Source organism: Rattus rattus, chromosome 2, assembly GCF_011064425.1.
Source record: "Rattus rattus isolate New Zealand chromosome 2, Rrattus_CSIRO_v1, whole genome shotgun sequence".
Lineage (NCBI taxonomy): Eukaryota > Metazoa > Chordata > Mammalia > Rodentia > Muridae > Rattus > Rattus rattus.
Genome location: NC_046155.1, coordinates 169,918,746 through 169,945,198, shown reverse-complemented (window position 1 = coordinate 169,945,198; position 26,453 = coordinate 169,918,746). Strand labels below are relative to the sequence as shown.

General features: G+C 47.4%; 1 protein-coding gene and 1 pseudogene across 1 annotated transcript; one reads left to right on the top strand and one right to left on the bottom strand.

Annotated features, from left to right (window-relative positions):
- Positions 1 to 16,823: 16,823 nt before the first annotated feature.
- Positions 16,824 to 17,696, bottom strand: LOC116893388 (annotated as a pseudogene).
- A 1,384-nt stretch (positions 17,697 to 19,080) lies between these two features.
- Positions 19,081 to 25,971, top strand: LOC116892478 (carcinoembryonic antigen-related cell adhesion molecule 1-like). The gene is made up of 3 exons (XM_032894207.1): positions 19,081 to 19,343; positions 20,110 to 20,469; positions 25,800 to 25,971. Exons 1-3 carry the CDS (start codon positions 19,280 to 19,282, stop codon positions 25,802 to 25,804), a joined length of 429 nt encoding a protein of 142 aa, XP_032750098.1. The 5' UTR covers positions 19,081 to 19,279; the 3' UTR covers positions 25,805 to 25,971.
- Positions 25,972 to 26,453: the final 482 nt, after the last annotated feature.

Genomic DNA, 26,453 nt, shown 5'->3' with positions numbered 1-26,453 from the left:
CGAAGGCCTGAGTTCGATTCCTGGGACCTACATATGGAAGGTGACAAGAGATCCCAGTGAGTTGCCCCCTACAGCACACGCATGACCGAACACGCAAATAAATGAAAATACGATTTAAGTTTGCATCTAAAAGAGAGAAAGAAAACAGAAAAAGAAAAAAGAGACGGTCCTTCTTTTGCTCAGCGTGATCTGGTCCCTTTCTGCAAGAAAGGAGAGTCAGGCGTGGCAGATGCGTGGCGAGGATACAGAAGGCAGCAGGCAGTCTTAGATTCTCAGTCCCCGGCCGTGTGAGAACGTTGGTTTTTAAGCTGCCTAGCCTGCGGTATTTTGTTATGGCAGCCAGAGGAAGCTAACACAAGGACTGTGGAGGTGCCCCTTGGGAGTTGGTATCATCTATCCCCTGGTCAGAGCCCCCAAAACAATGACATGACTCTGACTGACCAGGTAGGACTTCAAACCCAAGCCTATCTGGCTAGGGGAAAAGTCATGCCATTTCCAAAGAAGACCTTGAGACTCATAGGGGCAGAGGGGATCATTCTGGGAAGGCTAAGAGACCCAGTGTCTAGTCCTCAGCGCAACTCTTCAGTGGCCAGATTGTGGCCTTGGGGTGTTTTCCTCCATGCTACCCAGAGAGCCTCTTTAATGCTCTCCCAGAAGAGTAGCCTGGATGAGTTCTGGGACGGCTCCTTTTTGAGAGTCGATGCAGTGTGGCTAAAGGCGGCCCCTTGTCTGGTGGTGTGCCTTCTCCACAGCTCTGGAAGCTGTTGATTGACCATGTCTGTTCAGCTCGGAGGGCCTCCTCTCTAGCACATGCCCATGAGGGACACACTGGCTCCCATGCTGTGTCCACCTCCGGATGGACATTCCAAGTCCCTCTCTGTTCCCATTTATATGTTTATTCTCCTCAAATCCTCAGTCATTCAGCTCAGCAGCGGTGCCCTCCTATGTGGGCATGAGGTCGTGCTTGGGCTACCAGACTTCTGCCTTCTTGAAAGGACTTCCCTACATCTCTCTTCCGGCCTCCACTGAGCCAAAAGCAACTCCATCCCTGGGTGCCTGTAGACGGGGTAGAGGAAGGAGCATCAGGAACAGCTGCCATTGACTCCGAGACACGTGGTAGGCATCACCTGAGCCCTCCGGTTGCTACCGTCTGATGCCCTAGCGTCTTGCCCCTGGAGCGATCCTGCCGGGTGTACACAATGCCAGGGCTTTGTGTTCAGGCCCAGTCATGACACCCTTGGTGTCTTGTAGTCTAGGACACTGTTTCCAGCAGGCCCAGTCACAGCCAGGAACTACTTTCTAGATAAACTGGTCTTTCAGGAAGCATAGATATTTCTCTAAAACCCACAGTTCAGCACTGTGATGCTCCTGCCTGAGCTTCTAAGGGGTACTGCTAAAAATGTGCTGTGTTTCCCATATATGTGCCCCCACCACTGCTCACACTGTCTTACTATGTATCCAGGCCGGCCCCTACTTTGAGATCCTCCTGCCTCAGCCTTCCATAGCTGGACTTACAGAAGTGCACTAGCACAACTGTCTGTCTGTCACTGGCTTCCAAACACAGTTGGCCAAGAGTTAGTTACAAGACTACTTCACAGTCCCAGTGGGATGAGTTTGGTGGGAGGCACCGAGGTTCGTCTCAGTGCTGGTCCAGGGTGGTCGGATCTGTTCATCCTCTGTGTAGCCTGTGTGTTGTCTAGTCTCTAGTCTGATGTCAACATCTGATTCTACTTCAGGGCCAGCAAGCTCTGATTTCCTCTTGCAGGAAGGCAGAGTTTGCCCCACTGTACTTGCATAACCAGGTTGCAGGACGAGAGAAATCTATTGCAAAGGCCTAACCCATAAATTAATGAACACTGGGCTACTCTCAGAAGAAAAATATCAGGGTGTAGATTTGATTTATTTGCCAAATCATGAACTAGCTTAACAGCTTATACACGTGCACACACTCACAAACACACACAAACATACATACACATATACACACATATCATACACACTAAAAACATACACACATACACATTCATAAACTCACACATACATACACACTCACATACATAACACATGCACACACATACACACTCCCACTCCCACTCACATACACACCCACACACACTCACATACACACCCACACACACACACACACATTCACATACACACACATACACTCATATACATACATATTTACATGCACACACATACACTCATATACACACATACACTCATATACATAGATATTTACATGCACACACATATACTCAAATACACACACATTCACATACACACACATACACTCATATACACACGCATACACTCATATACACACGCATTCACATACACACACATACACTCATGTACACACACATTCACATACATACACATACACTTATATACACACACATACACTCATATACATACATATTTACATGCACACACATACACTCATATACACACATACACTCATATACATAGATATTTACATGCACACACATATACTCAAATACACACACATTCACATACACACACATACACTCATATACACACGCATACACTCATATACACACGCATTCACATACACACACATACACTCATGTACACACACATTCACATACATACACATACACTTATATACACACACATACACTCATATACACACACATACATTCATATACACACATACACTCATATACACACACATAAACTCATATACACACACATACACTCAAATACATACACATACACTCATATACACACACATTCACATACACACACACACCAGGATTGAACATAGGTTTGCACATACCCCACCAATGAGCTACACTTCTCACTCTCCTCTGCTTTCTGTGGTTTCTGTTTTTGGTTTGGTTTGGTTTGGTTTTGGTCTAAAAATCCCAAAGCAACCCCAGCAGTCACAGAGTCCTGCAAAGCAAGATTTTTTTTTTTAATTAGGCAGCAAAAACTGACCAGTCAGGGCAGCAGCACAAACTCGGGAGCTGACTGAGCCTTTGAGGATTCATCTTAGTACTTAAGAAGATGGAAAAATGTATTGTCCTCTGGCTACTACTGTTGATCAGGGCCACAGAACAAACTCGAGGGCTTCAGCCAGAAGCTTGGATCCTAAGCCAAAATGGCACAGACATTTTATGCCTAAAATCCGCACCCATCTGTGCCAAGTTATCCCACCAATCAGGATTTAGGGACAGGGGACTTTCTTAGGAGCATGCACACTTATCCTGTTCCCACTGGTGGGGTTGTTCAACTGAACATGTGACGTGCCTAGCATTCACGTGTTAACTTGCCAACCAGGGTGCCAGTCACCCAGAGAGGTCCTGGGAATGTATACTTTATTTGACCCCTATCTGAAATGGAAGTTTTACTCAAAATGGTTTCAGTTTGGTTCCTCCCTACACTGTTACTGTATGAATCCCAGGGCTTACACTCAGATCATCAAGCCTGCTGGCAACGCCTTTAATCCACAAGCCGTTGTCAGCCCTTAGTAAATCATTCTGAGCTAGACCATAATATCCTCTCGTGACTGCTTCCTGACCCTGTCTTGGCCTAGCCCTGACCTCAACCTATGACCCTGACTCTTGTGCGTTCCACACTTGGACTTGAAAGAGCCTAAAATCACGACTCAGCAAGAGGTCTTCATCCTGAAAGGCCATGTTGCCCATGCTAACAGCTGAAGCTTACCGGTCTTCCAGGAGCGTCCCCCATGACCCCGCAACTCAGGCCGCACACGCTAAGACAGCGCCCCACTGCTGGATATACCTCAAGTCCTCCATCCTGTACAACCCCAGAGTCTATGTACTGAAGCCATCATGCAGAGATACCCGCATGCCCCAGCAGCAAGGAACCGCATGAATGTGAAGTATTTACTATTCAGCGTGGAGATCCATGGAATCCTGCCTCTTGCAGCAAAAGGCATTGTATTAAGCAAACATGCCAGGCTTAGAAAGACAGTCTCGCATGTTGTCTCTCATAAATGAAAATCAAATCGTCCTGCCCCCTCGCCCCCTTTGAGACAGGGGTCTTACTATTTATTAAATAGCTCTGGCTCTCCTGGAACTCACTATTGTAGACCAGCAGGCTGGCCTCAAATTTGTAGAGAGAAACCTAGCAGAATTACTTATTTGCTCCCACTCCTTTCGAGAAGAGGAAGAATCCAACCCCAGAGCTGGCCCCCTAAGACACGCCCCTTCCAGTAACTCGCTCCTGGTAATCCTTCCACAGCTCGGGAGGAGCCAAAATTCTGTCAAGATTTTGATCCGTTGGAATCTCACTGAGCTACAGGCACCCTCACAGACCCACCTAGAGGGTGGTTCTTTATGAATCGAGGTGTTTTGCAGTCAAATCAAGATTAATAACCAGTCATTCTCCTCCTCCCTACTCCCCCCACCCCTCCCACAGCCCCTGAAGTCTAGGGTGGTTTCGAACTCACAATGTAGCTGAAGAGGACTGCTGCCCCCAGTACTAGGATTACAGGTGTGAGCTCTCATGCCTAGTGGATCCGAGCTGTTTTTGCAGATTCTTTTTATTTTATGTGTTTGAGTACTTTGTCTGAAGGTACAGAAGTTCACTGCCTGAATGCTTGGTGCTTGCAGAGCCTAGAAGAGGCCATTGATGTTGTGTTTTATAAAAAAACAAGAAAGAACCAGGTTATGTTTGGTAGAGGCACGGTATGGTGAGGTAGAAGAGGGTGCCTCTCTGGGCCCATGCTGAGACACCCCACCCCCCACAGGTACCAGTTATATGATGGATATAGAATGAAATAGGGTTTCTTTAGGGAATAGGGAGGGGAGTTAAGGGGTAGAGACAGAGAAGGGCAGAGAAAGATGGGGGGGAGAGGGAGAGAGAAGGAGGGAAGGAGGAGGAGGGAGAGGAAGAGGAGGAGGGAAGGAAGAAGGGGGAGGAGGGAGAAGAAGAGGAGGAAGAAGAGGAGGAGGAGAGAGGAGGAGAGGAGAGGGGGGAGGCTGGCAGGAACATGGTGGGGGTTGCAGAGAGAAGGGAGAGCGAGGGTAAGAGAATAGGAGGAAAGCTTCGCAGCGTTAGAAGATCCTTGCCGCTGGTCTTCAGAAGTCTGTGAAGGGCTCTCCAGACTGTGTAGGCTTAGGATGGCAGAGACAGGGACCACTGTTGGGATGGCCAGGCCTCCATGAGGGCAGGGTACAAGAAGCCACACACGTCTCAGGTGGAGGTGGCTGGGATGGAAACAAGGCTTTAGGCTCCTACCTAGGGTTAGGGGGATAAGGTGCCAGATGGTCCCGGGGAAACCACCTGATGGCATATCTTTATGGACATCTTTATGGGCTCTACGGGTATCTTTATGGGGTCAATATCCAATAGCGTATGCAGTCTGTACACCACACCATAGGTAGAATGTGGTGGGCAAGTAACTTGCTCTTGGCTATTCTTACCTGGGGCCACAGTTCCAGGACACAGAACAGTTCCTCAGGCAGCACAGTGGGTGGGTTGGCTGGTAGGTGAGGAGACCAGCTCTGCGGGTCCCCACCCTGTGTCACAGTTGCAGGATGCCATGTGGCCATTAAATGAAATGGTGAATGGGGTGGCCCCGAGGGTAATGCCCTTGCTCCACAGGCATAGTGGCCGGACTGGACCGTGAGAAGCAGAGACAGCAAAACCCAGAGCAAACTGGCTGGCTAGACTTGCCAACAGGGCAAGCTGTGGGTTCAGACCCCAAGTCAGCGTGCAAGTGTGGGAGTCATTGAGGAAGATATCCAGTGTCAATCTCAGGCCTCCACACACACACGTGTACACATGTGTGAGTCCACACACATGCAAGCCTACATATACACTAAATACACACGGGAGTTAGGTAGAAAGGGCCAGGAGGAGAAAGCAACGTTTTTCCACAAGTAGAAGCTGATGACTCAGAACTACATTGTATGAGCATAAAGACCACGGAGGATAAGAAGAGGTAATGTGGATGGATGCAAACATAGGACTATGAAACACATGTGTGAATGCGTTCATAAGACAGTGTTTCTCATGCTAATAATTAATAAAAATTAAAATACAGAATGTTTCAAGGTGTGGTGGTTTGAATATACTTGGCCTGGGAAGTGGCACCACTGGGAGGTGTGGCCTTGTTGGAGGAGGTGTGGCCTTGTTAGAGGGGGTGTGGCCTTGTTGGAGGAGGTTTGTCATTGTGAGGGCAGGCCTTGAGACCCTCCTCCTAGCTGCCTGGAAGCCAGTCCTCTCATGGCTGCAGTTGTGTCAAGATGTAGAACTCTCAGCTCCTTCTCTAGCACCATGTCTGCCTGGATGCTGCCATGTGTAGGGGGAGGTGTTGAATCCCTAATTGGTACTTGATTGGGTCAATAAAGGAGTCAGAAACTAATTGTTGGGTAAAGGGGAAAAGGTGGGACTTCTGGGTCACAGAAGGAAGAGAGGGGACTCAAAGAAAGAAAAATTCGGGTCAGGCTTTGGAGTGAGGAGGAAGCTGCAGACACACGGGGTAGAGGAGGATGGAGGGAACTAGTTGGTAAGATTCAGGCAGGAAATTCTTTGCCCAGCCATTGAGATATCTGGCTAGTTTTGAAATAATCAAACTGTCTAGTGTTTTCTGTCCACGGTGCTAACGTGGGCAGGAAGAGAAAGGGGAGAGCTGAAGTGGTTTTTGGAGGATTGGCGTAGCTAGTCAGTAGAGCGTGAACAACATTTCTTGGCGTTCTTAGGAAAGAGGCCAGCTGGTGGCTTGGTGAAGCTAGCCATGAGGGCTTCGGAGATTGATTGCAGCTCACAGAAAAAAAAATGACTAGCTGCCTGTTGGCAGAACTGAATGAGACTGTGGTGGACAATCACGGAGCCTAGCCAAGAGCACGGGAAGAGCACCCAAGAAGGCAGAAAATTATACACAGCAACCATGCTTTCCCACCATGATGATTGTTGTGCCCACCTCGTCCGGCAAGGAAGACGCAACACGGTTGGATTCTTCTCAACAGCCTTTACTGCAGGACACCTTCATTGTTGATACAGGGAGGCAGCGGCAGCCAGCCCTAAGTGTTACAGCTCCAAGTGTTACAGCTCCAAGTGTTACAGCTTCAAATGTTACCGCGCCGAGCGGCAAAGCCGCTCGGCTTATATATACAACAGTATGCTAATCTTCCTTCAGGGATTGGTGGGGCACGAGTCACCCCACTGCCATCCCAGCTACTTGTCCTCCAGAGATTGGCGCGGCATGAACTTCCATTTAGCATAGTACCGCCCCAGCCAGACTGACATCAGGTGCAAAACCCCACGCATGCTCAGTACTGTTGTTAGGAGGGCGCCAGATTCACCTCATTATCATACAGCTGCTGCGCCGCTCCCTACATCTCCCCCTTTTTTGTTTAATAAAATGACTGGTCTAGATCTGGGTGTCACGTCAATCTTGTCATTGCTCCTGTCTTAGGTCGTTCCTGACGATGACTCAGCCTTACCCGTCGTTGGGTCACCCTATCGCCACCAGGCCCCGTGTCTTAGGTTGGTCCGAGCTCGAGGAAAATTGCCCGTCCCTGGATACAATGACCCCACATGACTGTGACAAAAATGATCTAGGGCGAACTCTTAATCTTTCAAAGAGGCCAGCCATATATTGGGAGAAGCACCATTGTCAATGGCGGTCATAGCCTGGTAAACAACCGCTTTGTGTCTGGCATGTTCCCTTTTTAAACAGCCAATAAGCCAGAGACATACTCCGCATCCCAGGAGGACAATAGCTCCCCAGGCAAACATGCCCGCCCACTCCTTAAAAAAGGAGAAAGCATTGGTAACCCATGAGGTAAAGTCTTCAATTGTGATGGGGTCCAGCCTAGTGCTGTTGAGGACAGCAATCTGCATCAGCAATTGTCTTGATAGTTGCTCTGCTTTCATGGACCAGTTTCCTTTCAGATAATTTGAAATTTCTTTGCTCTGTTGAGAATGCTGAGAAAAGTTGGCTTGCAAAGGAGTAATGCATAAACCTCTTAGGGAGGAAACGCAAGACAGCTGTGTCATATGATACAGTGCTTCAATTTGTTCTTGAACTAAATCTATCCTTTGATTGGCTAATAGAAGGCCAGATGCCAAATGAGTATTAAATTCTTCTTGTATCTCTAGCGCCATTGCACTTCTTTCTACAATCTGATTGACAGTCTCAGCCGTCTGTATTTGATTGGTCATAGCGATTGCAGCTGTGGTAGCTGCAGCAGCAGACAGCACGATGGCTGAAATTATGGCTGCCGTAATTCCAAAATCTCTTTTGGTTCTCAGCAAATTGAGAATAGGAAAGCTATCTGGGTTTGCCTCCACTGAGATTGGCACAAAGGAGGGAATCTTAACCATCACTGCGGTGTCATTGTTGCCATCCCAGCATTCAGCTAAATAGCAGACTACATCAGAGCTATTACAATTTAAAACACCATTACTGACATTAGTGCTTATCAGAAAGAAAAAAGGTGATCTAACACATACTGAAGTACTAGTGGCAGTATTATGTTCCAAGAGGTTATTATATTGAATATTGGTCAACCTGTTATCATTTTTTCTGGTAGCCGAAACATTATACAGCGTGAAGTTCTCACCCATCAACCTAGCAAAGGGGGTCAGGGATGTATATGCCCCTTGCTCATTGGACAGCACCCACTGAAACCAAGGCCAGAGATTATGCTTGCCAGTCTTATTCTCCCCCCAATCATACTGTACATGGCCAAGAGGAGGGGAAAATTCAAATCCCGGTAGGAATTGTTTTGTTCTATGGAATGGACTCTGACATGGGGTAAAATTAGGTGGAAACTCTTGATGTGGGGGGCAAGCGGGTAAGACTCTACGACGGGTAGAGCTATTCTGTGCATAGTTACCTTGCCCTGGGCGTGATGGAACACTACAATTATGCATCACAATTAGTGTTGTAATGTTCAGATCAGCAGAACTATCGACTGACATGTCCTCGATGGGTGAAGAGACTCCTTGGGCGATTTGACTCAAAGCAGCCAGGATGATCCCGGTGTTCATTGCGCTGTCACTTATAGGATTCAACCAATTAGCTAATGTGGCTCTACGTAACCAAATACAGGGCAGGGAAGAGTCTTTAATGGTAAAACATAAGGTATGCAACAGAGAAATGTTAGTGGCGGTATACCGTTGGGGCATTTCTCCAGTTGGCACTATACAGGGAACATCACGCAAGCAGGAGGTAGAGAAAAAGGTTGGCAAAACAGTAGGATTGCTATGAACTGGCATGGGTACTGGCCAGGATCTGGCAATAGCCCACAGGGTGATCGAATTAACCTGTCTTATCATTCCCAGTAGTAATAGTAGGGTTCGTAGTCTCATCTTCAGGAAGAGCAGAAGGCAATTTTCGAGTCAAGCGCTCAGGTACCCAAATTGGATTTTCTTGATTCTGCGGAAAAACACAAACAACTCCCCTAGATCTCGAGATCATGGGATCTGGGCCACACCATTTATCGGTTAAGACATCCTTCCACTTTACTTCTGCATTAGTTATAGGTGTAGTAGCAGCATGGCGATCCGCGGCAGAGTGGCCATACGCATCCAAAATTAAAAAATTTAGAGTAAAAAGAGCTAAAGAAAGTTGTTCTTTTGGTGTTCGGCTGCTGGCAATTCCCTCTTTTTGTTTTTTTATCAGCTCTTTTAAGGTACGATGGCTCTTTCCACAATTCCTTGACCTTGGGGATTGTATGGCAATCCTGTAGTATGTTTGACTTGCATTGTCTGGCAAAATGCCTGAAAGGACTTTGCAGTGTAGGCAGGCCCATTGTCCGTCTTGAGACTATCAGGCTTTCACCAGGCTGCCCAGGCCTCTAAGCAATGGCTAATGGCATTACGAGCCTTTTCACCAGTCATTAGAGTAGCATGTATAATACCAGAACATGTATCAACAGAAACATGAGCATATTTTAAATTTCCAAATTGAGATATGTGTGTGACATCCATCTGCCAAAGTTTTAGCGGGATCAGACCACGAGGGTTAATCCCCACATGAGGAGGGTGGTGAAATTGAACACAATTTTGGCAACATAACACCACATCACGAGCTGCAGCTCTAGAGATTTTAAATTTTTGTTGAAGAGTAAAGGCAGGTACATGAAACTTTTGATGAAATTCTCTAGCGAGGTCAACTGGAGCAGCATGAAAAATAAACTCTCTACGAGTACTAGCATCCACCAGGGCGTTATTACTAGTCATGGGACCAGGCAAATTAGTATGAGCTTGAATATGTTGTATGAAAAATTTATTTTTTCTGGCCCAAATCAAATTTTGTAATTCTAAAAGAATTTGACATACGGTACTAGTCGACCGAATTGGCCCTGCAATTTCAAGCGAGCGCACCGCATTAACCACATAAGCAGAGTCAGAAATTAAATTAAAAGAATCATGAAATCTTTTGAAAACTTCCAATACAATTTTACATTCTGTAATTTGGGGGGTACCTGGACTATATTGAATTAATACTGGTTCTTGAGAATTCTTGAGAATCAACCATATAGGCACCTACACCTGTTTTGGAGCCATCTGTATAAATATCTAACGCTCCAGACAAAGGCTCTGAGGCAGTGATCTTAGGAAAGATCACTGGATGTTCAGTAAAAAATTGTAGCAACGGATCCTTAGGATAATGATTGTCAAACTCTCCATCAAAACTACAGCGCAGGGGGTTGGGGATTTAGCTCAGTGGTAGAGCGCTTGCCTAGGAAGCGCAAGGCCCTGGGTTCGGTCCCCACCTCCGAAAAAAAAAAAACAAAAAAACAAAAAAACTACAGCGCAATATGGCCCAATCATCTATCAATGCACACAATGTTTCTACCTGAGCAGTTGTATATGGTATAATAATTTTCTTTGGTGAAATACCAAAATGCTGAATGCAAGATTTAACGCCTAACACAGCAAGCTGTGCAACAGCAGAAGGGTAATATTCAAGGGTCTTACTTGGAGAAATATGGGGATAAATCCAAAGAAGTGGACCTTGTTGCCATAGCACTCCTGTAGGCTGACGAAAAGTTCTCAGTATACACAAAAGCAGATCTTCCTCTTCCTTGTATCTTTTTAGTATTGCCTTTTCTAGTCTTTCTTCTACTTTCCTCAAGGATAATCCTGCTTCCTTGGTTAAAACACGGGGTGAAGTAAGCTGAGAATCCCCTTTCAGGATCTCATAAAGTGGTTGTAAATCTACATTGGGCATTTTAATATAGGGTTGAATCCAATTTATGCTTCCTAGTAATTTTTGAAAATCATTTAATGTTTTTAAATGGTCTTTTCGTAATTCAATTTTTTGAGGAGAAATACTATGAGGAGTGATTTTTGTTCCTAAATATTCTCCCATTTGGCCCATTTGAACCTTTTCAGGTGCTATGAACAATTGATGGCTTTCAAGCACCTTAACCACTTTTGTATAGGACGCTTCTAGGGCGGCTAGTATAAACATTTAGCCAGCCTCCTGGGGAGCTTGCCCAGCCGACTTAGGCTTCTAGCTACAGATGCAGGCTCCAAAAGCCAATTGAAACTTTTTATTTATTTGTTCCTTTCTTGAAAGGAGTTAAAGCTACATCAATGGGTGAATCAACCAGCATTTAAAGTTTTAACCATTTTTTTTTCTTTTAAACATGAAACACAAAACATTCAAGCAACGAGAAACAAAACCCAGAATAAATTGACATACATCCACAGCTTGGTGCACCAAGGACAAACAATAGACACAGAAAGAACTAGATGGTGTTCCACCAAAGGGACCCAGACATCCTACCTAAAGAACCCAGAACCAGAAATAAGCACTTCTCCAATAGGAGCCAGCAAGGAGGCAAGAGTCTCCCACCTCCTTCTGTTCCCAGGAGAGCTTCAAAAAACTTTAGCTCGTTTCCTTCTTTTGCCAAAGCATCTGTGGAGAGTTCGGGAGGACTGTTTTTCTCAACCCCATTCTCTCTCTTGTCCAGGGTGTAAACTGTCTCTAGTCAGGGTCCAAAGACTAAAAGTATCTATGAAAATCGACTTTGCTTCTCTAGATTTTAACATAACTCTGAAAGAACATATACACAAAAACATTTTACCATTATTACCTTGTCCCCTTTTGACCACTACCACTACCCCAAATCTTTATCTTTGCACATGCTTTCAATTTCTGCGATCCTTCTGAATTCTGCTTACTGGGGCCTTTAAAATCTGTATCCACCACCTGAGCTCCCATTCGAGGGGTCAATACGAGTCTGGTGGTGGAACTGAGGTCCAGTCCTGCACTTCCTTTTGTTGCTCTGCGGGAGGCCCCGGACCCGATGGTTCTACCTTTAGTTTCACTTTCTCTAAGCTGTCGGTGATGCTTTCTAGATTGTCTGACATTTCTAAGGTCAAGGCTTTTAAAGAAGAATATATCTTATTTGTTTCCTGGTCCTGATTATCCTCTTTTTTTTATCTCTGCCTTCTCTCTGTTCCTTTTATCTCCTTTTCTTTTCTTTTTTTCTTTCGAGACCTTTTCTCCCTCTGACATACTTTCTTGTTGCTCTGCAAGGATTCTCTGACCTGTTCTAACGACTTCCTCACATTGCTTATCCTCTAAACAGGCAGGGACCATTCGCCAAAGAGGTTTTGGTCCGGGCTTAAGCTTGCTGTCTGTGGCTTCTCTGTCCCACACAAAGAAAAAAAAGAAACAAAATTATAAATCCTGCCCACAAAGGATCAACTTGAAACAACATTGCTGCAGACTGCAGACCTTTTAGCCTCTAACCCAAGGCTCCCATCGTCTCTGCTTACCTCCAGAGAACTTTATCGTCCCTTACCGGGAACTTTTCCGACGTCGTCGCTCGTCCTGAAGCTGAAGAGTTCTGAGATCCACGAGGATGTCCTCGTCCCCGTACAGGCCACCACTTTGTCGCACCCACCTCGTCCGGCAAGGAAGACGCAACACGGTTGGATTCTTCTCAACAGCCTTTACTGCAGGACACCTTCATTGTTGATACAGGGAGGCGGCGGCAGCCAGCCCTAAGTGTTACAGCTCCAAGTGTTACAGCTCCAAGTGTTACAGCTTCAAATGCCGCTCGGCTTATATACACAACAGTATGCTAATCTTCTTTCAGGGATTGGTGGGGCACGAGTCACCCCACTGCCACCCCAGCTACTTGTCCTCCAGAGATTGGCGCGGCATGAACTTCCATTTAGCATAGTACCGCCCCAGCCAGACTGACGTCAGGTGCAAAACCCCACGCATGCTCAGTACTGTTGTTAGGAGGGCGCCAGATTCACCTCATTATCATACAGCTGCTGCGCTGCTCCCTACAGATGATGATGGACTGAACCTCTGAACCTGTAAGCCAGCCCCAATTAAATGTTGTCCTTTGTAAGAGTTGCCTTGGTCATGGTGTCGCTTCATGGCAATGAAACCCTAAGTAGGACACACGGTGAATGTGAGCCCTGGTGATGACATAAGACATGCACATGGGTGCACAGCATTCGGAGTAGGGGAGGCTGTGCCACCATAGAGACACCTAAGGCAGCTCCTAGGAGCCCAGTGCTACTCTCTCAGAGCTCAACTCAGGACCTAACAGGGGCTCAACCAGTTATGCACAGACTCTCACTCATGGACCCTTTCTCTGCAGTAGGCAAAGTGTGGAGATGACCCACGTGCCACCAGCAGAGGAGCATACAGAAAAATGTGGCAGGCAAATCCATGGCCATGTTAGTTGGTCCTAAAAATACAAACCTTAAACACTGATTGCTACTTTGTTTTCTAAAGTTTTAATTTACTTCCTGACCACAGTTTCCCCTCCCTCCTCTCCTAGTCCCTCAACACCTATGTCTCTCACTATCCACTTATCCTCCATTTCCCTTCAGAAAAGGGCCAGCCTTGATGGACATCAACCAGCTATGGCATAAGAAGTTGCAGTAAGACCAGGCACCTCCTCTCCTATTAAGGCTACATGAGGCAACCCCCATAGGGGGAAAGGATCCCAAAGGCAGGCGACAGAGTCAGGGACAGCCCCTGCTCCTGTTGTTAGGACTTCCACATGAAAACCAAGCTACACAACTGTAACCTATGTGCAGAGAGCCTAGGTCAGGTCCATGCAGGCTCCCTGGTGGGTGGTTCAGTCTCTGTGGAGCCCTATGGGTTTCTTGTAGTGACCTTGACCTCTCTTATTCTTTTTTTTTTAAGTTTATTTATTTTATTTATATGTTAGTACACTGTAGTTCTCTTCAGACACTTCAGAAGAGAGCATCCCATTACAGATGGTTGTGAGCCACCATGTGGTTGCTGGGATTTGAACTCAGGACCTCTGGAAGAGCAGTCAGTGCTCTTAACCCCTGAGTCATCTCTCCAGCCCCAGACCTCTCTTATTCTTACAAGCCTTCTTCCCCCCCCGCTCCCTTCCTCTGGATTCCCCAAGCTCTGCCTAGTGATTGGCTGTGAGTCTCTGCATCTGTTTCCATCAGTTGCTGGGCGCAGCCTCTCTGAAGACAATTAGGCGCTAGATGCTGTTGTGTGGCAGAATATCAATAGAAATTATTTCACTGGCTCTCTTTTTCTCTTTCTTTTTTCTCCCATTTGTGTTTAGTTCTACCTGATCTCTGGGCTATCCAACCTCTGGCTCCTGGTGTCCTGGCCAGTGTCAAGGGTGGGCTCCCTCTCATGGCATCAGTCTCAAGCTGGACCCATGGCTGGTCACTTTCTGCACCACTCTTTACCCCAGCACATCTTGTAGGCAGGACAATTGTAGGTCAAAGGTTTTGTGGTTGGGTCAGTATCCTAATGGCTCATTTTGGCTCCATCTCTCCCACTGCTAGGAATCTTAGCTAGGGTCACCATCATTGGTTCCTGGGAATCTCCGTTACTCTAGGTTTCTAGCTCATCCCAGAGATGCCTCCTGGTTCACAGTTGTCTCTCCCTGGACTCTCTCCCTCTTGAGCATAAAATCGCCTCCCCTGACCCTTCCTTTGAAACCTTAAGAAAAAAAATAGAAAACTGGTCTACCTCCAAAGGCTTTCCGAGAAGCAGAAGGACACACCATGTTCTGGATACTTTTAAACATCTTCAAATGTGAAAGCTTAATTTGCTTTTAAATCCTAGAAGAACATACTAAAAAGAACAAATGTTGGTTTGTGAATGAGGATTGGCCTCCATGCTCTAGTCAAATTTACTTAGCATGTGTGGATAAGTTTATGTCAACTTGACACAAGCTAGAGTCATCTGCGAGGATGGAGCCCCAATTGAGAAAATTCCTCCACAAAATCTGACTCTAGGCAACATGTAGGGATTTGTCTTAATTAGTGATTGATGTGGGAGCGTCCAGCCCATTGTGGGTGGGGCCATCCCTGGGTTCTATAAGAAAGCAGACTGAGCAAGCCATGAGGAGCAAGCCAGTAAGCAGCACCCTCCATGGCCTCTGCAGCAGCTCCTGTCTCCAGGCCTGGCTCTGTCTGAGTTGCTGTCCTGACTTCCTCCAGTGATAAACAGGGATGTGGAAGTGTGAGCTGAATAAACTCTTCCCTCCCCCTTCTGATCATGGTGTTTCATCACAGCAATGGTAACCCTAAGTTACTGAGTTTGTGAATTAAAAGTACAAACCGAAATGACAATCTACAGGACAGAAAAATGCACTTGTAAATTGTAACTGTGATATGGCTTTTGTGTTTGGAATTAAAAAACTGGTACATTTCAGGGGGGAAAAAAGCAATATTTAATCATCAGAGAAATACAAATTAAAACTACTGTGAGAGACCAGTCCACTCCAGTTAGAATAGCTGTAATCGAAATAACTGATATGTTGCAGAGAATGTGGAGAAAGGGCAACATTTATTCACTGCTGGTGGGTGTGCGAATTAATAGAGTCATTATACAAGCAAGTTCCTCAAAGGATTAGCAATACCACATAACTCAGCCATCTCACTGGACATATACCCAGAGAACCTATAGCCTACCGTTGACATATCTGCACCCCACGGTTATGGCTGCTCCATCCCAGACAGCAAGGAAGCGGAACCACCCCAGATCTCCATCGGCAGAGGAATGCACAATGCGAGTCTACCACACATACAGAGTGAAACAATGTCTGTCTCTACAGAAAGACGAACCACAAAATTTACAGGAAGGTGGATGGACTCAGAAGGTAACATGTTAAACGAGATCACCTAATTTCAGGAAGAAAAAAATCATATGTTCTTTCTTGTATGTGGATCCTGGCCTCTAATGTATGCATGTACGTATGTAATTAGATATGTGGAGATGCGGTACAACATTAAGGAAGGAGAACATGAAGGAGTTTGGTTTGGTTTGGTTTTCAAGACAGGGTTTCTCTGTGTAGCCCTGGCTGTCCTGGAACTCACTCTGTAGACCAGGCTGGCCTCGGACTCACAGAGATCTGCCTGCCTCTGCCTCCTGAGTGCTGGGGTAAAGGTGTGTGCCCACCACCTGGCAATGACGAGGTAATTTTAAAGAGACAAAACGCTCCCTAATGAGCTCACACACATGCTATGCTGTGCTTTGTGTGGGTCCTTTGAATGCTCTCTCGACGTGTAACACGTGTCCGCTTGGGACTCCATGCAGGGCTAATACCCTACTAGGAGGCCTGGATTTGAAGTTCTGCTTTTCATTGTTTGAATGTTTGTGTACAGTGCAGTTCTTCTAAGTGCCACCAGCTTTTTTTTTTCTTTTTCTTTTCTTTTTTGTCGTCTGCTTGAATTTATTCTTTCTTTAAAAAAAAAGAAGAAGGAGAAAGGTTCAGGATGGTCAGAGAAGTAACTCATAAACACTGTGAACAGGAACCAAGACTCCAAAACGTGGGTACTCCTTGTACCCTCAGCCTCAGATCTCTGACGGACTCCTACCCTGCCTGGTTTTCTTTTCAACAAGACACCCAGGTCAGCAGCAGAGGTACCTCCGGGTCAGCGCTCGGCTTGTGAACACTGATGGAAGGGAAAGGTTCGAAACCAGGAGCTGAGAGGAAGGGGAGGGATGAAGGAGAGCCTAGGCCCTGGAGGATGGAGTCGGCCTCAGGAGGGGGAAGTGAGCCAGTATGGGGGTGCCCCTCCTGACTGCTGCAGCCCACACTCCCTGGACCCCAAGGCACCGCATGGTTTGTTCTGCAGTCCACTCCCCTACTCCTGAAGCCTCGCAGGCCCAACTCTAAGTCCTCCAGCTCCTCCTCCAGCACCCTCCGCCGTGCCAGCTTCTCCAGCTGCTCTCTGCTGGGCTGGCTGACCTCCTGGATGCATTGCTGCGGCTCCTCCGCCTGTCGCAGCTTCTTCCTCAGGTTCTTTATCTTCTCAGCTTTCCCTGTAGTGGCAAAAGAGTCGGAGGCATCAGAGGCAGCTAGAGGGATGGCCTGGGGGCCATAGAGAGCACTGGGCGTCTGAGCTGAGTCTCCCAGCAACACCTTATCAAGAGTCCTGCTCAAGGCCTCTGCGTCTTTCTCCTGCTGCTGCTTCCTCTTCTCCTTCCGCTTCAGGTTGCATCTGGCTGTCATGGAGAGGCCTGCTTCACCACTGTCAGGTCTGAGGTGACCGGTGTGGTGGCCTCAGGGCTCAACCCTGGGGGGAAGTTCTGGTTTAGTGTTGAAAAGCTTCACTTACTTGTTTTCACAGACTGGGACCTCCTCCCCTTGCGGCACGTATCCTTCTTGGAACCTGTGCTGCTTGCGCCATGTCCCGTCAGGTCTCTGTGTGGAGGCCATGCACTTGTCTGTCCCGGTGGCCTCAGAGGTGCTGGTGGTTTCCATGACTGAGTTGGCAGCAGCCCTGGGAATTCAGCGACGAGGTAACTTCTTTGCCTGCTGCTCCGTGGTGCACCACCAACTTTTTCAGACAAGAATCTCAGCCATAAAAATTATAGAGAGTGAAGATACTCAGAAGTATGCTTCAATAGTCATAATTATGTATTTTTTTTTAATTCCAAGGGATGCTGACTTAACTGCAACTGAATCGTAAATATTAACACGTCAGGAATTACAAACACGGAGAGGCTTCCATTTTTTTTTTCTTTTCTTTTTGGAGCTGGGGACCGAACCCAGGGCCTTGCGCTTGCTCTACCACTGAGCTAAATCCCCAACCCCTTCCATTTTTTTTTAAAGGTTATAGTTCTAAACTATGTTATTGTTGGTGAATGAATGTACTTTGCTTTAAAATTTAAAAGTCATAATAAGTCAATTTTAGAGAGAACAAAGTTCTGGATATTCCTGCCCCTGAACAAGATGTACAAATGAGCTACTAGGCACATGGGGAAGGGGGTTCAACGTCATTAGTCATCGTGGAACTGCAGATCAAAATGGCAGCGAGTCTCACTTCGCTGCTATAAAAGTCTCTAGCAAAACGCTGAGTGGATCCTCAAAGGACCTACACACCTGGGCTTTTCGGGGAAACTTAGTGCTCAGTTCCACCACAGCCTTGGGAGCCTGGTTACCATCCTTAGGGTAGCCTAGACATGAGCTGCAGCTCTCGTCATGAACACCAGGGGGAGCCATTGAGCCATATAATCAGCAGGGAAAACTCCTAGGGCATGAACCTAGCTTGCAGCCTGGTTTCCATCCCAGTTCCAACAGACATGAAGTTAGCTCCCTCACATAACCATACTCTCCTACTGGCTCGTTCCTGTATTTCTGAGAACTCCATTCTGCAAGGACACCCTATGTAATCCCTTCCGTCTTCCATCATCCATGGGGAAAGATGGGAGATCCCAGGGCGTTCACCAAGGAGAACAAAGGCGTCCTGCAAAGACCAGGGAGGACATGGGCAGACCTGAATCACATTCAGCCAGCACAGGACTCCATGAGACAACTTGTATCCTTGGATCAGACACCTAATTGGTGTCACCACTGACAACGGATCAGGGTCCTACCCCGTCACCACTTATCTAGGCCTCTCCCAACCCTAGAGATAACTCCGCCACTTCCTGCCAGAGTAAATCCCACCTTCCCCAAGCATTGGGAACACAGCACACAGGGCTCCCCTGGAGTTTTGTGTCACTCTAGGCTATTGGAAGGGCAGGAATTCCTGCTGCTGCTGCTGCTGGCCACAAGGCCAGGGCACAGGACACTTCTCAGCCTTGCTGCTCAAAGTATGTTCTAGAACACTGAACGGGAAAGAGAGGAATAGAAGGATGGGAGGACAGCACTGAGAGAACAGCATTGTCAGAGTCGCAGGCTCCACCCCCAGCCCACGTGACTCTGGGAGGTGCCCTCCTCTGGGAGGAGACTCGGTTCTGCTATGAAAAGCAGGGTGGCTACCAGAGCAGCCAGGCTTGGCAGGCAGCCGTGTTGGAGCCAAATCTCTTCCCCAGAGAAGAACCTAGCAGGCAGCAGAGACTATGGAGCTAGCCTCGGCTCGTCTCCTCAGAGGGCAGATTCCCTGGAGGGGACTACTGCTCACAGGTAAGGAGACATTCCTCGCGGTAGAGAGCAGGGGAGCTCCGAGACTGGATGGGGTCTTCTGGGAGAGGAAAGGAACCTGAGGAGGGACCTCTGGCTTCTGCTTGAAGCCTGACAGCAACAGGAAGCTCTGGGTGAATGTGAAGGGGCAAGTGGGGAGGAGAAACTCCGTTGTTCCCCGTTGTTAAGTTTATCGCACTGGCCAGGGCATCCTGAAGACTGAAGTCCACAGCTCTGTCAGGGTGACCCCGTGTAAAACCCAACTGGGGCAAGTAAACAGCACCATCGGATGCCACCCTGAGAAGTTTGCAAATAAACCCTAGCCTCCGGGACACTGATTCTCACGCAGGTATATGAGCCTGTGCCAGGCAGCGGGGGTTAAGCCAAAATCAAACTGGTCCTCCTCACAGCCCTGGTTCTCCTGAGCAGAGAGACAGACCAGCGAGGACATCTAGAAGGTGGGGTCGGGTGGACAAACACTTCAAGAGAAACGAAGCAGGCAAAGGTCAGAAAATGAAGACGCGGGGTCTTTAGAGGAGGAGGTCAGAGAAGATACCCTACACTCAGCAAAGATTCTGTGTGTGAGCAGGGATCTGAGGGCAGTGAGCAGGACCTGTGTGAACTCCGAGAGACCATTTCCTACAGGGGGAAGGGTCAGCACTGCTGAGGAACGGAGGTGATGCTGGCCGCCACCCAGTAGGACACTCGCTCACAGCAAGGCCAAGAGTTGGGAAGGTCCTGATATTGATCTTTCTCTCCTCCCTCTTAGCCTCACTTTTAACCTACTGGAGCCCTCTCACCACTGCCCAACTCACCGTAGACGCTGTGCCACCCAACGTTGTTGAGGAGAAGAGCGTTCTTTTACTCGTTCACAATCTGCCGCAGGAGTTCCGAGTCTTTTACTGGTACAAGGGAACCACTACGGATTTAAAGAGTGAAATTGCACGATATGTAAGATCCGATAATATGAGTCAAGAAGGGTTTGCACACAGCGGCAGAGAGACAATATACAGCAATGGATCCTTGTTCTTCCAAAATGTCACCAAGAAGGATGAGGGAACCTACACACTATCTGTGATAGATCGAGACTATAATGCTTTACAAATGCCTGTGCAATTTCGTGTATACCGTAAGTATTTCTCTGTAACCTCCGGGTCGTGGGTTCACACACAGAACTGCCAATCCTAGATGACTCTACTATGCCCTCCACATTGTGGATCGAGCACTTAGTACAGGACACGCCGAGTGGAGACCAACAGAAACAAACCGCAATGCCTTGCTTGGGCCCACTCTTTCAGAGAAGAGACGGTGAACTCAGTCTGAGGATGTCAGACTCTGCCCAGTATCTTAGGACGCTTATCCTGAACGTGGCCTTGAGAAAGACCCTTCAGGACTCAGGCTGGCCTGGCTGAGGAAAGCATGAGATTCTCCCAGAGGCTTTGCTCCAGACTCCATCCCAGCCTGGATGCCGGGAGCCTGGGAGGCTTTGAGACTGGGCTGAAATTTGACCTCTTGTCAGAGCTGACAGAGACAATGGCCTATCTGCTGGTGACAGTCACCTAGTGAGAGCCATGTCTGAGGCAGCTCACCTGGGTATCTCCTTCTGAGACTCAGTGTGCTCACATAGGTGGAGAGATATGAAAGCCGGCCAGCCAACTGTTCCGATGCTCCTATGGGACGTCACTGAGAGCCCTGAAAAGACGGGAGGGGACAGTGCACAGTGGCAGCTCCTTGCTCTCCAGGGTGTCCAGCCCAGGGATCATTTCCTGTCGGCAAGTAGTCACCGACTCTGGTTCATGGAAGGTCAGGTCGTTGTTCCTGTTTAAGGTTAATTCCCAGGCATGGCAATGATCATTTACCATGTGTCCTGTTAGAGGGAAACTGAGGCAGGGTCGCACAGGCCCTGGGTGGCACGAGCTTATCTGTCCAGGGCCACACCCTGCAGACCTTATGAGGTGTCCGTGCCTCGGAGAGGATCTGTGGGTTCAGAGATGTCCATTTCAGGCTTGTGCGGCTTGAGTGGAAGTCTGGTCCAGGAAATGAAACTGTCATGAAGTAAGTCAGCTTTACTCAATAGAGCCCCAGACCTGCCCAGCCCACATCCTCTCTTACTGGACGCGGAATCACAGGTTCCCAGGTTTGCTGGGGTTGCCCCTAACCAGAGGATGAAGGAGAAGGCTGTGCTTTCTCTCACTGACCCTGACGTTACTTACTGAGCCAGAGTCTCCTGACGGGGTCAGTGGAGATTAAAATCGGGCCAGGTAGGAGGGAGGTCACAGCAAGGCTGAGACTGTGACAATTTTATAGCAAAAATCAGATTTTTTTTAAAGTTTTTTTTTTTTTTTTTTTTTTGGTTCTTTTTTTCGGAGCTGGGGATCGAACCCAGGGCCTTGCGCTTCCCAGGCAAGCTCTACCACTGAGCTAAATCCCCAACCCCTCAGATTTTTTTTTTTTATATACCCTTGTCAGAAACAGAATGTAATGGTGGCTACCAGGAAGAGTACAGTGGTAGTTGCCAGGATACAATGACAGTTTCGAGCTGGACAGGGTACCCAAGATTAATGTCTAAGACTAATTGTTCTGCCCAGGTCTTTATGCTTTGCTGACTTCTAGAGAATGCAGAAATACAAGGAGAGCTTAATGACTGCACTACCTGAGGGAGGGCATTGAACTGAAAGGGCCCCAGGAGCCATGGACTCTAACCTGAAAACCTAAGATGTGTGCTTCTTAGGACCAGGCTGAATCCAAGAGCCCCTGCCATCCCCTTTTGTTTTCTAAATTTCAGGGGATGCAAGTCAATCTTTACAGTAGACAATGCAGAGTAGCAAATTAATCTTAAGGCTTCCCAGTGTAACAACAGCAACGACAAATTCCCAGGGCATTCCTACCGGCCACGGTTCAATGGCAGACAGAAAAATAAGGACCAAAAACCTTTGCCACGTTTTTACACACACATGCCCTCAGGCCCAGCGAATTTCTGAATCTGTGTGATATAACATCTCTCTAATGGACCGTGACTGAATGTTTTCAGGGAGGCCTCAAAAATCCTTCTGCAGCAGGTTTTGCCATCCTTGCCCAAATTTAATTTTTTTTTGAGATATATGAAACAGAAGATAAAATTCTGTGAGGAGTAGCCACACCACCCTCCTCCCACTCCTTTGTTTTAAAATAATGTTGAAGTTGTCCATTGGCTCTTTCCACAAAAGACTGGCCCTGAGTCTTCTATGGGACTCCTCTGATGTGGGTTACCTCAAACTGTTGGCCAAATTCCAGAAAACGCTTAGCCTTGTACACAATGGCGTGCCCAGTTTTTAATGTTTTACGGGTGTCTAAAATAGCGAAACCTCTGAGTAAAAGGGGGTTAACATCCTTAACTGCTTCTCCAGATGGGGGACGGTAGTAATGAGTAAAGAATAAGTGTCCAGGGGTTGGGGATTTAGCTCAGTGGTAGAGCGCTTGCCTAGGAAGCACAAGGCCCTGGGTTCAGTCCCCAGCTCCGGAAAAAAAAGAAAAAAAAAAAAAAAAAGAATAAGTGTCCAGAATGACACAAACACATTCTAATTTCCCAAATCTGGGGACATAAGGAGCACCCATGTGACAGATAGGACTTGGCAATAATCCTCGGGGAGTCCCAGCATAAGAGGGTAGAGGTGGGTATTAACTCTTACACATGCAGGACACCCATTAACTATCAGGACAGCCTGCCCTTCGGGTGGTGCAGACTGGTTTTAATGCTAAAGTGTTTACATGGAAGTGTGTGTGGGATTCTTTTTTTTTTTTTTTTTTTTTCGAAAAAAAAAAAAAAAAAAAAAAAGAAAAAAAAAGTTTTACATGGAAGTTTTTTTTTTTTTTTTTTTTTTTTTTTTTTTTGGGAGCTGGGGACCGAACTCAGGGCCTTGCGCTTCCTAGGCAAGCGCTCTACCACTGAGCTAAATCCCCAACCCGTGTGTGGGATTCTTGTATTTTCTTTAGGTTGTTAATTCCTAGGAGAAGAGTTAGTGTTAAAGGGGGGATCTGTCTTTACATTTCCCTCGAAGGTCCTGGAAGATTAGAAGGTGACCTGATATGGCCAAAATAGGCTGGATTTCCTGGCGTCTGCTTTTTCTGTTGAATTAATTGTAATAAGACGAGCAGAGGTGCCGGAGGAAGTGAGCTGCACTGTTTCTAGACACTGCCCAGCCAGCACTGCGCATTGTGAGTCTGAGTTTGAGTCCAGTGGTTGAGGCTTCCGTTGTGAGGCGATGTAAGTCATGAGCAATCTCATCCGTTGTGCAGAGGCACCCGGGTAAGGAGAAACCCGGGAAGCACCGCTAGAAACCTTACACAGGTTGCGGCGTCTACAAATACTACTTGTGCAGAGGGTAATGCCTGGAGCCTGGTTCTTTCTGGAAATAGAATAGAACATGATTCGGGGCTGATAGAGAGATGTATCCGTTCTATTGGTCCCGCAGCAATCCTGTGGGGGTTCTGGAGGGAAGGGATTCCTAACAGTGCAGGAACAGCAAATGGATCTGAGCTGTGCTGAAGGTGAGCGTTTCCAGCTTGCCGTGATGATCTGTGAGGAAGCTCAGTCCGCTCTCTGGGAGGAGAAGGCTCAGGATCCCCCTTAAGGACTTCACAGGAAGGTTGCAGTAGTGGAGTAGGTTTAATTTTCTCAGGAGCTGTAATCAATCCATAAGGAGTTAATCCAATTTATACCTCAGCAAATAAATTCCCTGGCATTCTATTAGTCTCAGCAGGCACGAGGTATTACCCATGTAATGTAATTACAATATTAGCAATATTATTTTATTATGTTGTTAGTAATTTTTATATTATCATATTTATTATGTTGCTAATAATCTTATTTTATTTTATTGGCATTTAATAAATGCAAGAGGAAACAGCCCTTTAGCTCTCCCTGAAGCAGCAACAACGAGGTTTTGGTACCAAGTTGAGGATTTGCCTTCCTTGATGGCTGAGTTAATAGAGGGGGCACTGGAAGCAGAGCTTTTGTAATTATAGATGCAAAGGAACGGCGTAGAGACGGCCCTTTAACCTAGCATTGTAAGAAGCCTCTCCTGAGGAATAGAACAGCCCGTACATCACTATCTGCCCCCTTCTCACTGAGTGACTGCCAACAGTTGACTCACTGTCCGCCCTTGGAGGGCTACAGTCAGAGATGACCCTTGAGTTTACGGAGGCCCAAGGCCCAAGGCCCAAGGTAACCATTAGCATCTCCCTAGCATTCTCAGCGTGCCAGTTGCTTGACAATAATCTTCCCGCCTCTCCATCACCCGCCATGCGATTGGCGGTCTGCAGAAGATGGGATCCCGCCTCTCCATCACCCGCCAGGCGATTGGCGGTCTGCAGAAGATGAGATCCCGCCTCTCCATCAACCGCCAGGCGATTGGCGGTCTGCAGAAGATGAGATCCCGCCTCTCTGTCACCCGCCAGGCGATTGGCGGTCTGCAGAAGATGAGATCCCGCCTCTCCGTCAACCGCCAGGCGATTGGCGGTCTGCAGAAGATGAGATCCCGCCTCTCTATCACCCGCCAGGCGATTGGCGGTCTGCAGAAGATGAGAAACAAACTCTAGATGTGGCTCATCGAGCCCTGTGTCATTTAGGAAAGTTCCTCTGCCCTTTTCCCAGAATGCGGTAATGCCACGTTTGCAGTGCCAAAGCGTTTGTTTGTCCCCAAGCCTCAGGAGGATGTGTCATCGGTCACTAGCATTACTGTGCATGCCTTCTCCTGCTAACACTTCAAAAGCCGTGGGCACATGATTTTCTGGATTTCTAATAGCTTGGTCCTGACAACTTGTTGAATACTCGGTCTTTTACACTTATTTAGTGTCACCCCTGTCAGACAAGCTTTGCTGAGATCCTCCAGTCAGAGGGAACAAAATAGCCACAAACAGAATCAAGCAGACGCTGTACGGTTGGCCCATGCTAGCACAAGCCTGCTTGGGAGGCTTAAGAGTCTTAAATGAACTGGAATATAGTTTTTAACTCATTTCCCTAGGTTAGCAGGATCCAGCATTCGCTCACCGGGAAAAGAAAAAAAATCCTTCCACGTCTTCTTCCGTGCCTGGGCTCAGTAAAGGGTCTCTGGCCTGGGAGACCAGTATGGTGACTGAAAAGAGAAACCTTCGCAACAATGTTTTCTGACTGAGAGCAGTCAGTCAAGAGATGCTGTGAAGCAGCGTCAGACAGACAGTCCCCGCCTCATCAGGACCTGACTGACAGACAGGGGCTGGGAGCAGAGGGAATTGGAGCTGGAGGTGCAGGGGCAAAATCCCCACAAGGAGGAGGAGGAGGACCCTCAACTCCTCACACGCAGAGACACACAGAGATAACGGGTCCTCAGGTTTAATCCATCTTCTGTTCTCAGTGTTAGCCCTGCTCTTCCCAGAAAACTTTCACTTTTAATTTTAAAGGTGCCCCTTTTCTCTCTCACTTTTTTTTCTTTCTTTCCGCAGCCTAAAAGCATCACTTGCATTTAATTCTCCTTTGATTGCTCTTCCTAACTGGGACCAAGTTCTGGGAAAGAAGGCTGAAGTTCACTCGTGAACCCCGGAGATTTCATCGGCTGATGGTGTCCCGCTTCACCTCCCTCCGCCAGCAATAAAGTCAGCAAAACTTCTGCAAACAAATGTCGGCTCCTTCGGCTCTGCCTGTACCAGTTTCACCAACAATCATTTAGTCTCCTGCCTGATTATACTTGTGTACACACCACCCCCAGGGGTTCCTCTCCTTATTTTTTAAAAGTTTTTCATAGATACCCATATTTCGGGGTCCCTGTTCAGGGCTCCACTTGTAAGTGCACACTGCTTCCTTACCCAGCCAGCGTCTCCTGACGATGCTCAGAAGGGATGTTCCCAACAGCCCTGGCAAGACTGAGGCTGAGACAAGTTTATTCCAAGCGATCAGATTTTTTCCTGAGATAGGGTTTCTCTGTGTAGCCCTGGCTGTCCAGGAACTCACTCTAGACCAGGCTGGCCTCGAACTCAGAGATCCACCTGTCTCTGCCTCCCAAGTGCTAGGATTAAAGGCATGTGCCACGACGCCTGGCTGGCAATCAAACTTTTTACACTCTTATCAAAAACACAATAGAATGGCAGTTGCCTTGATAC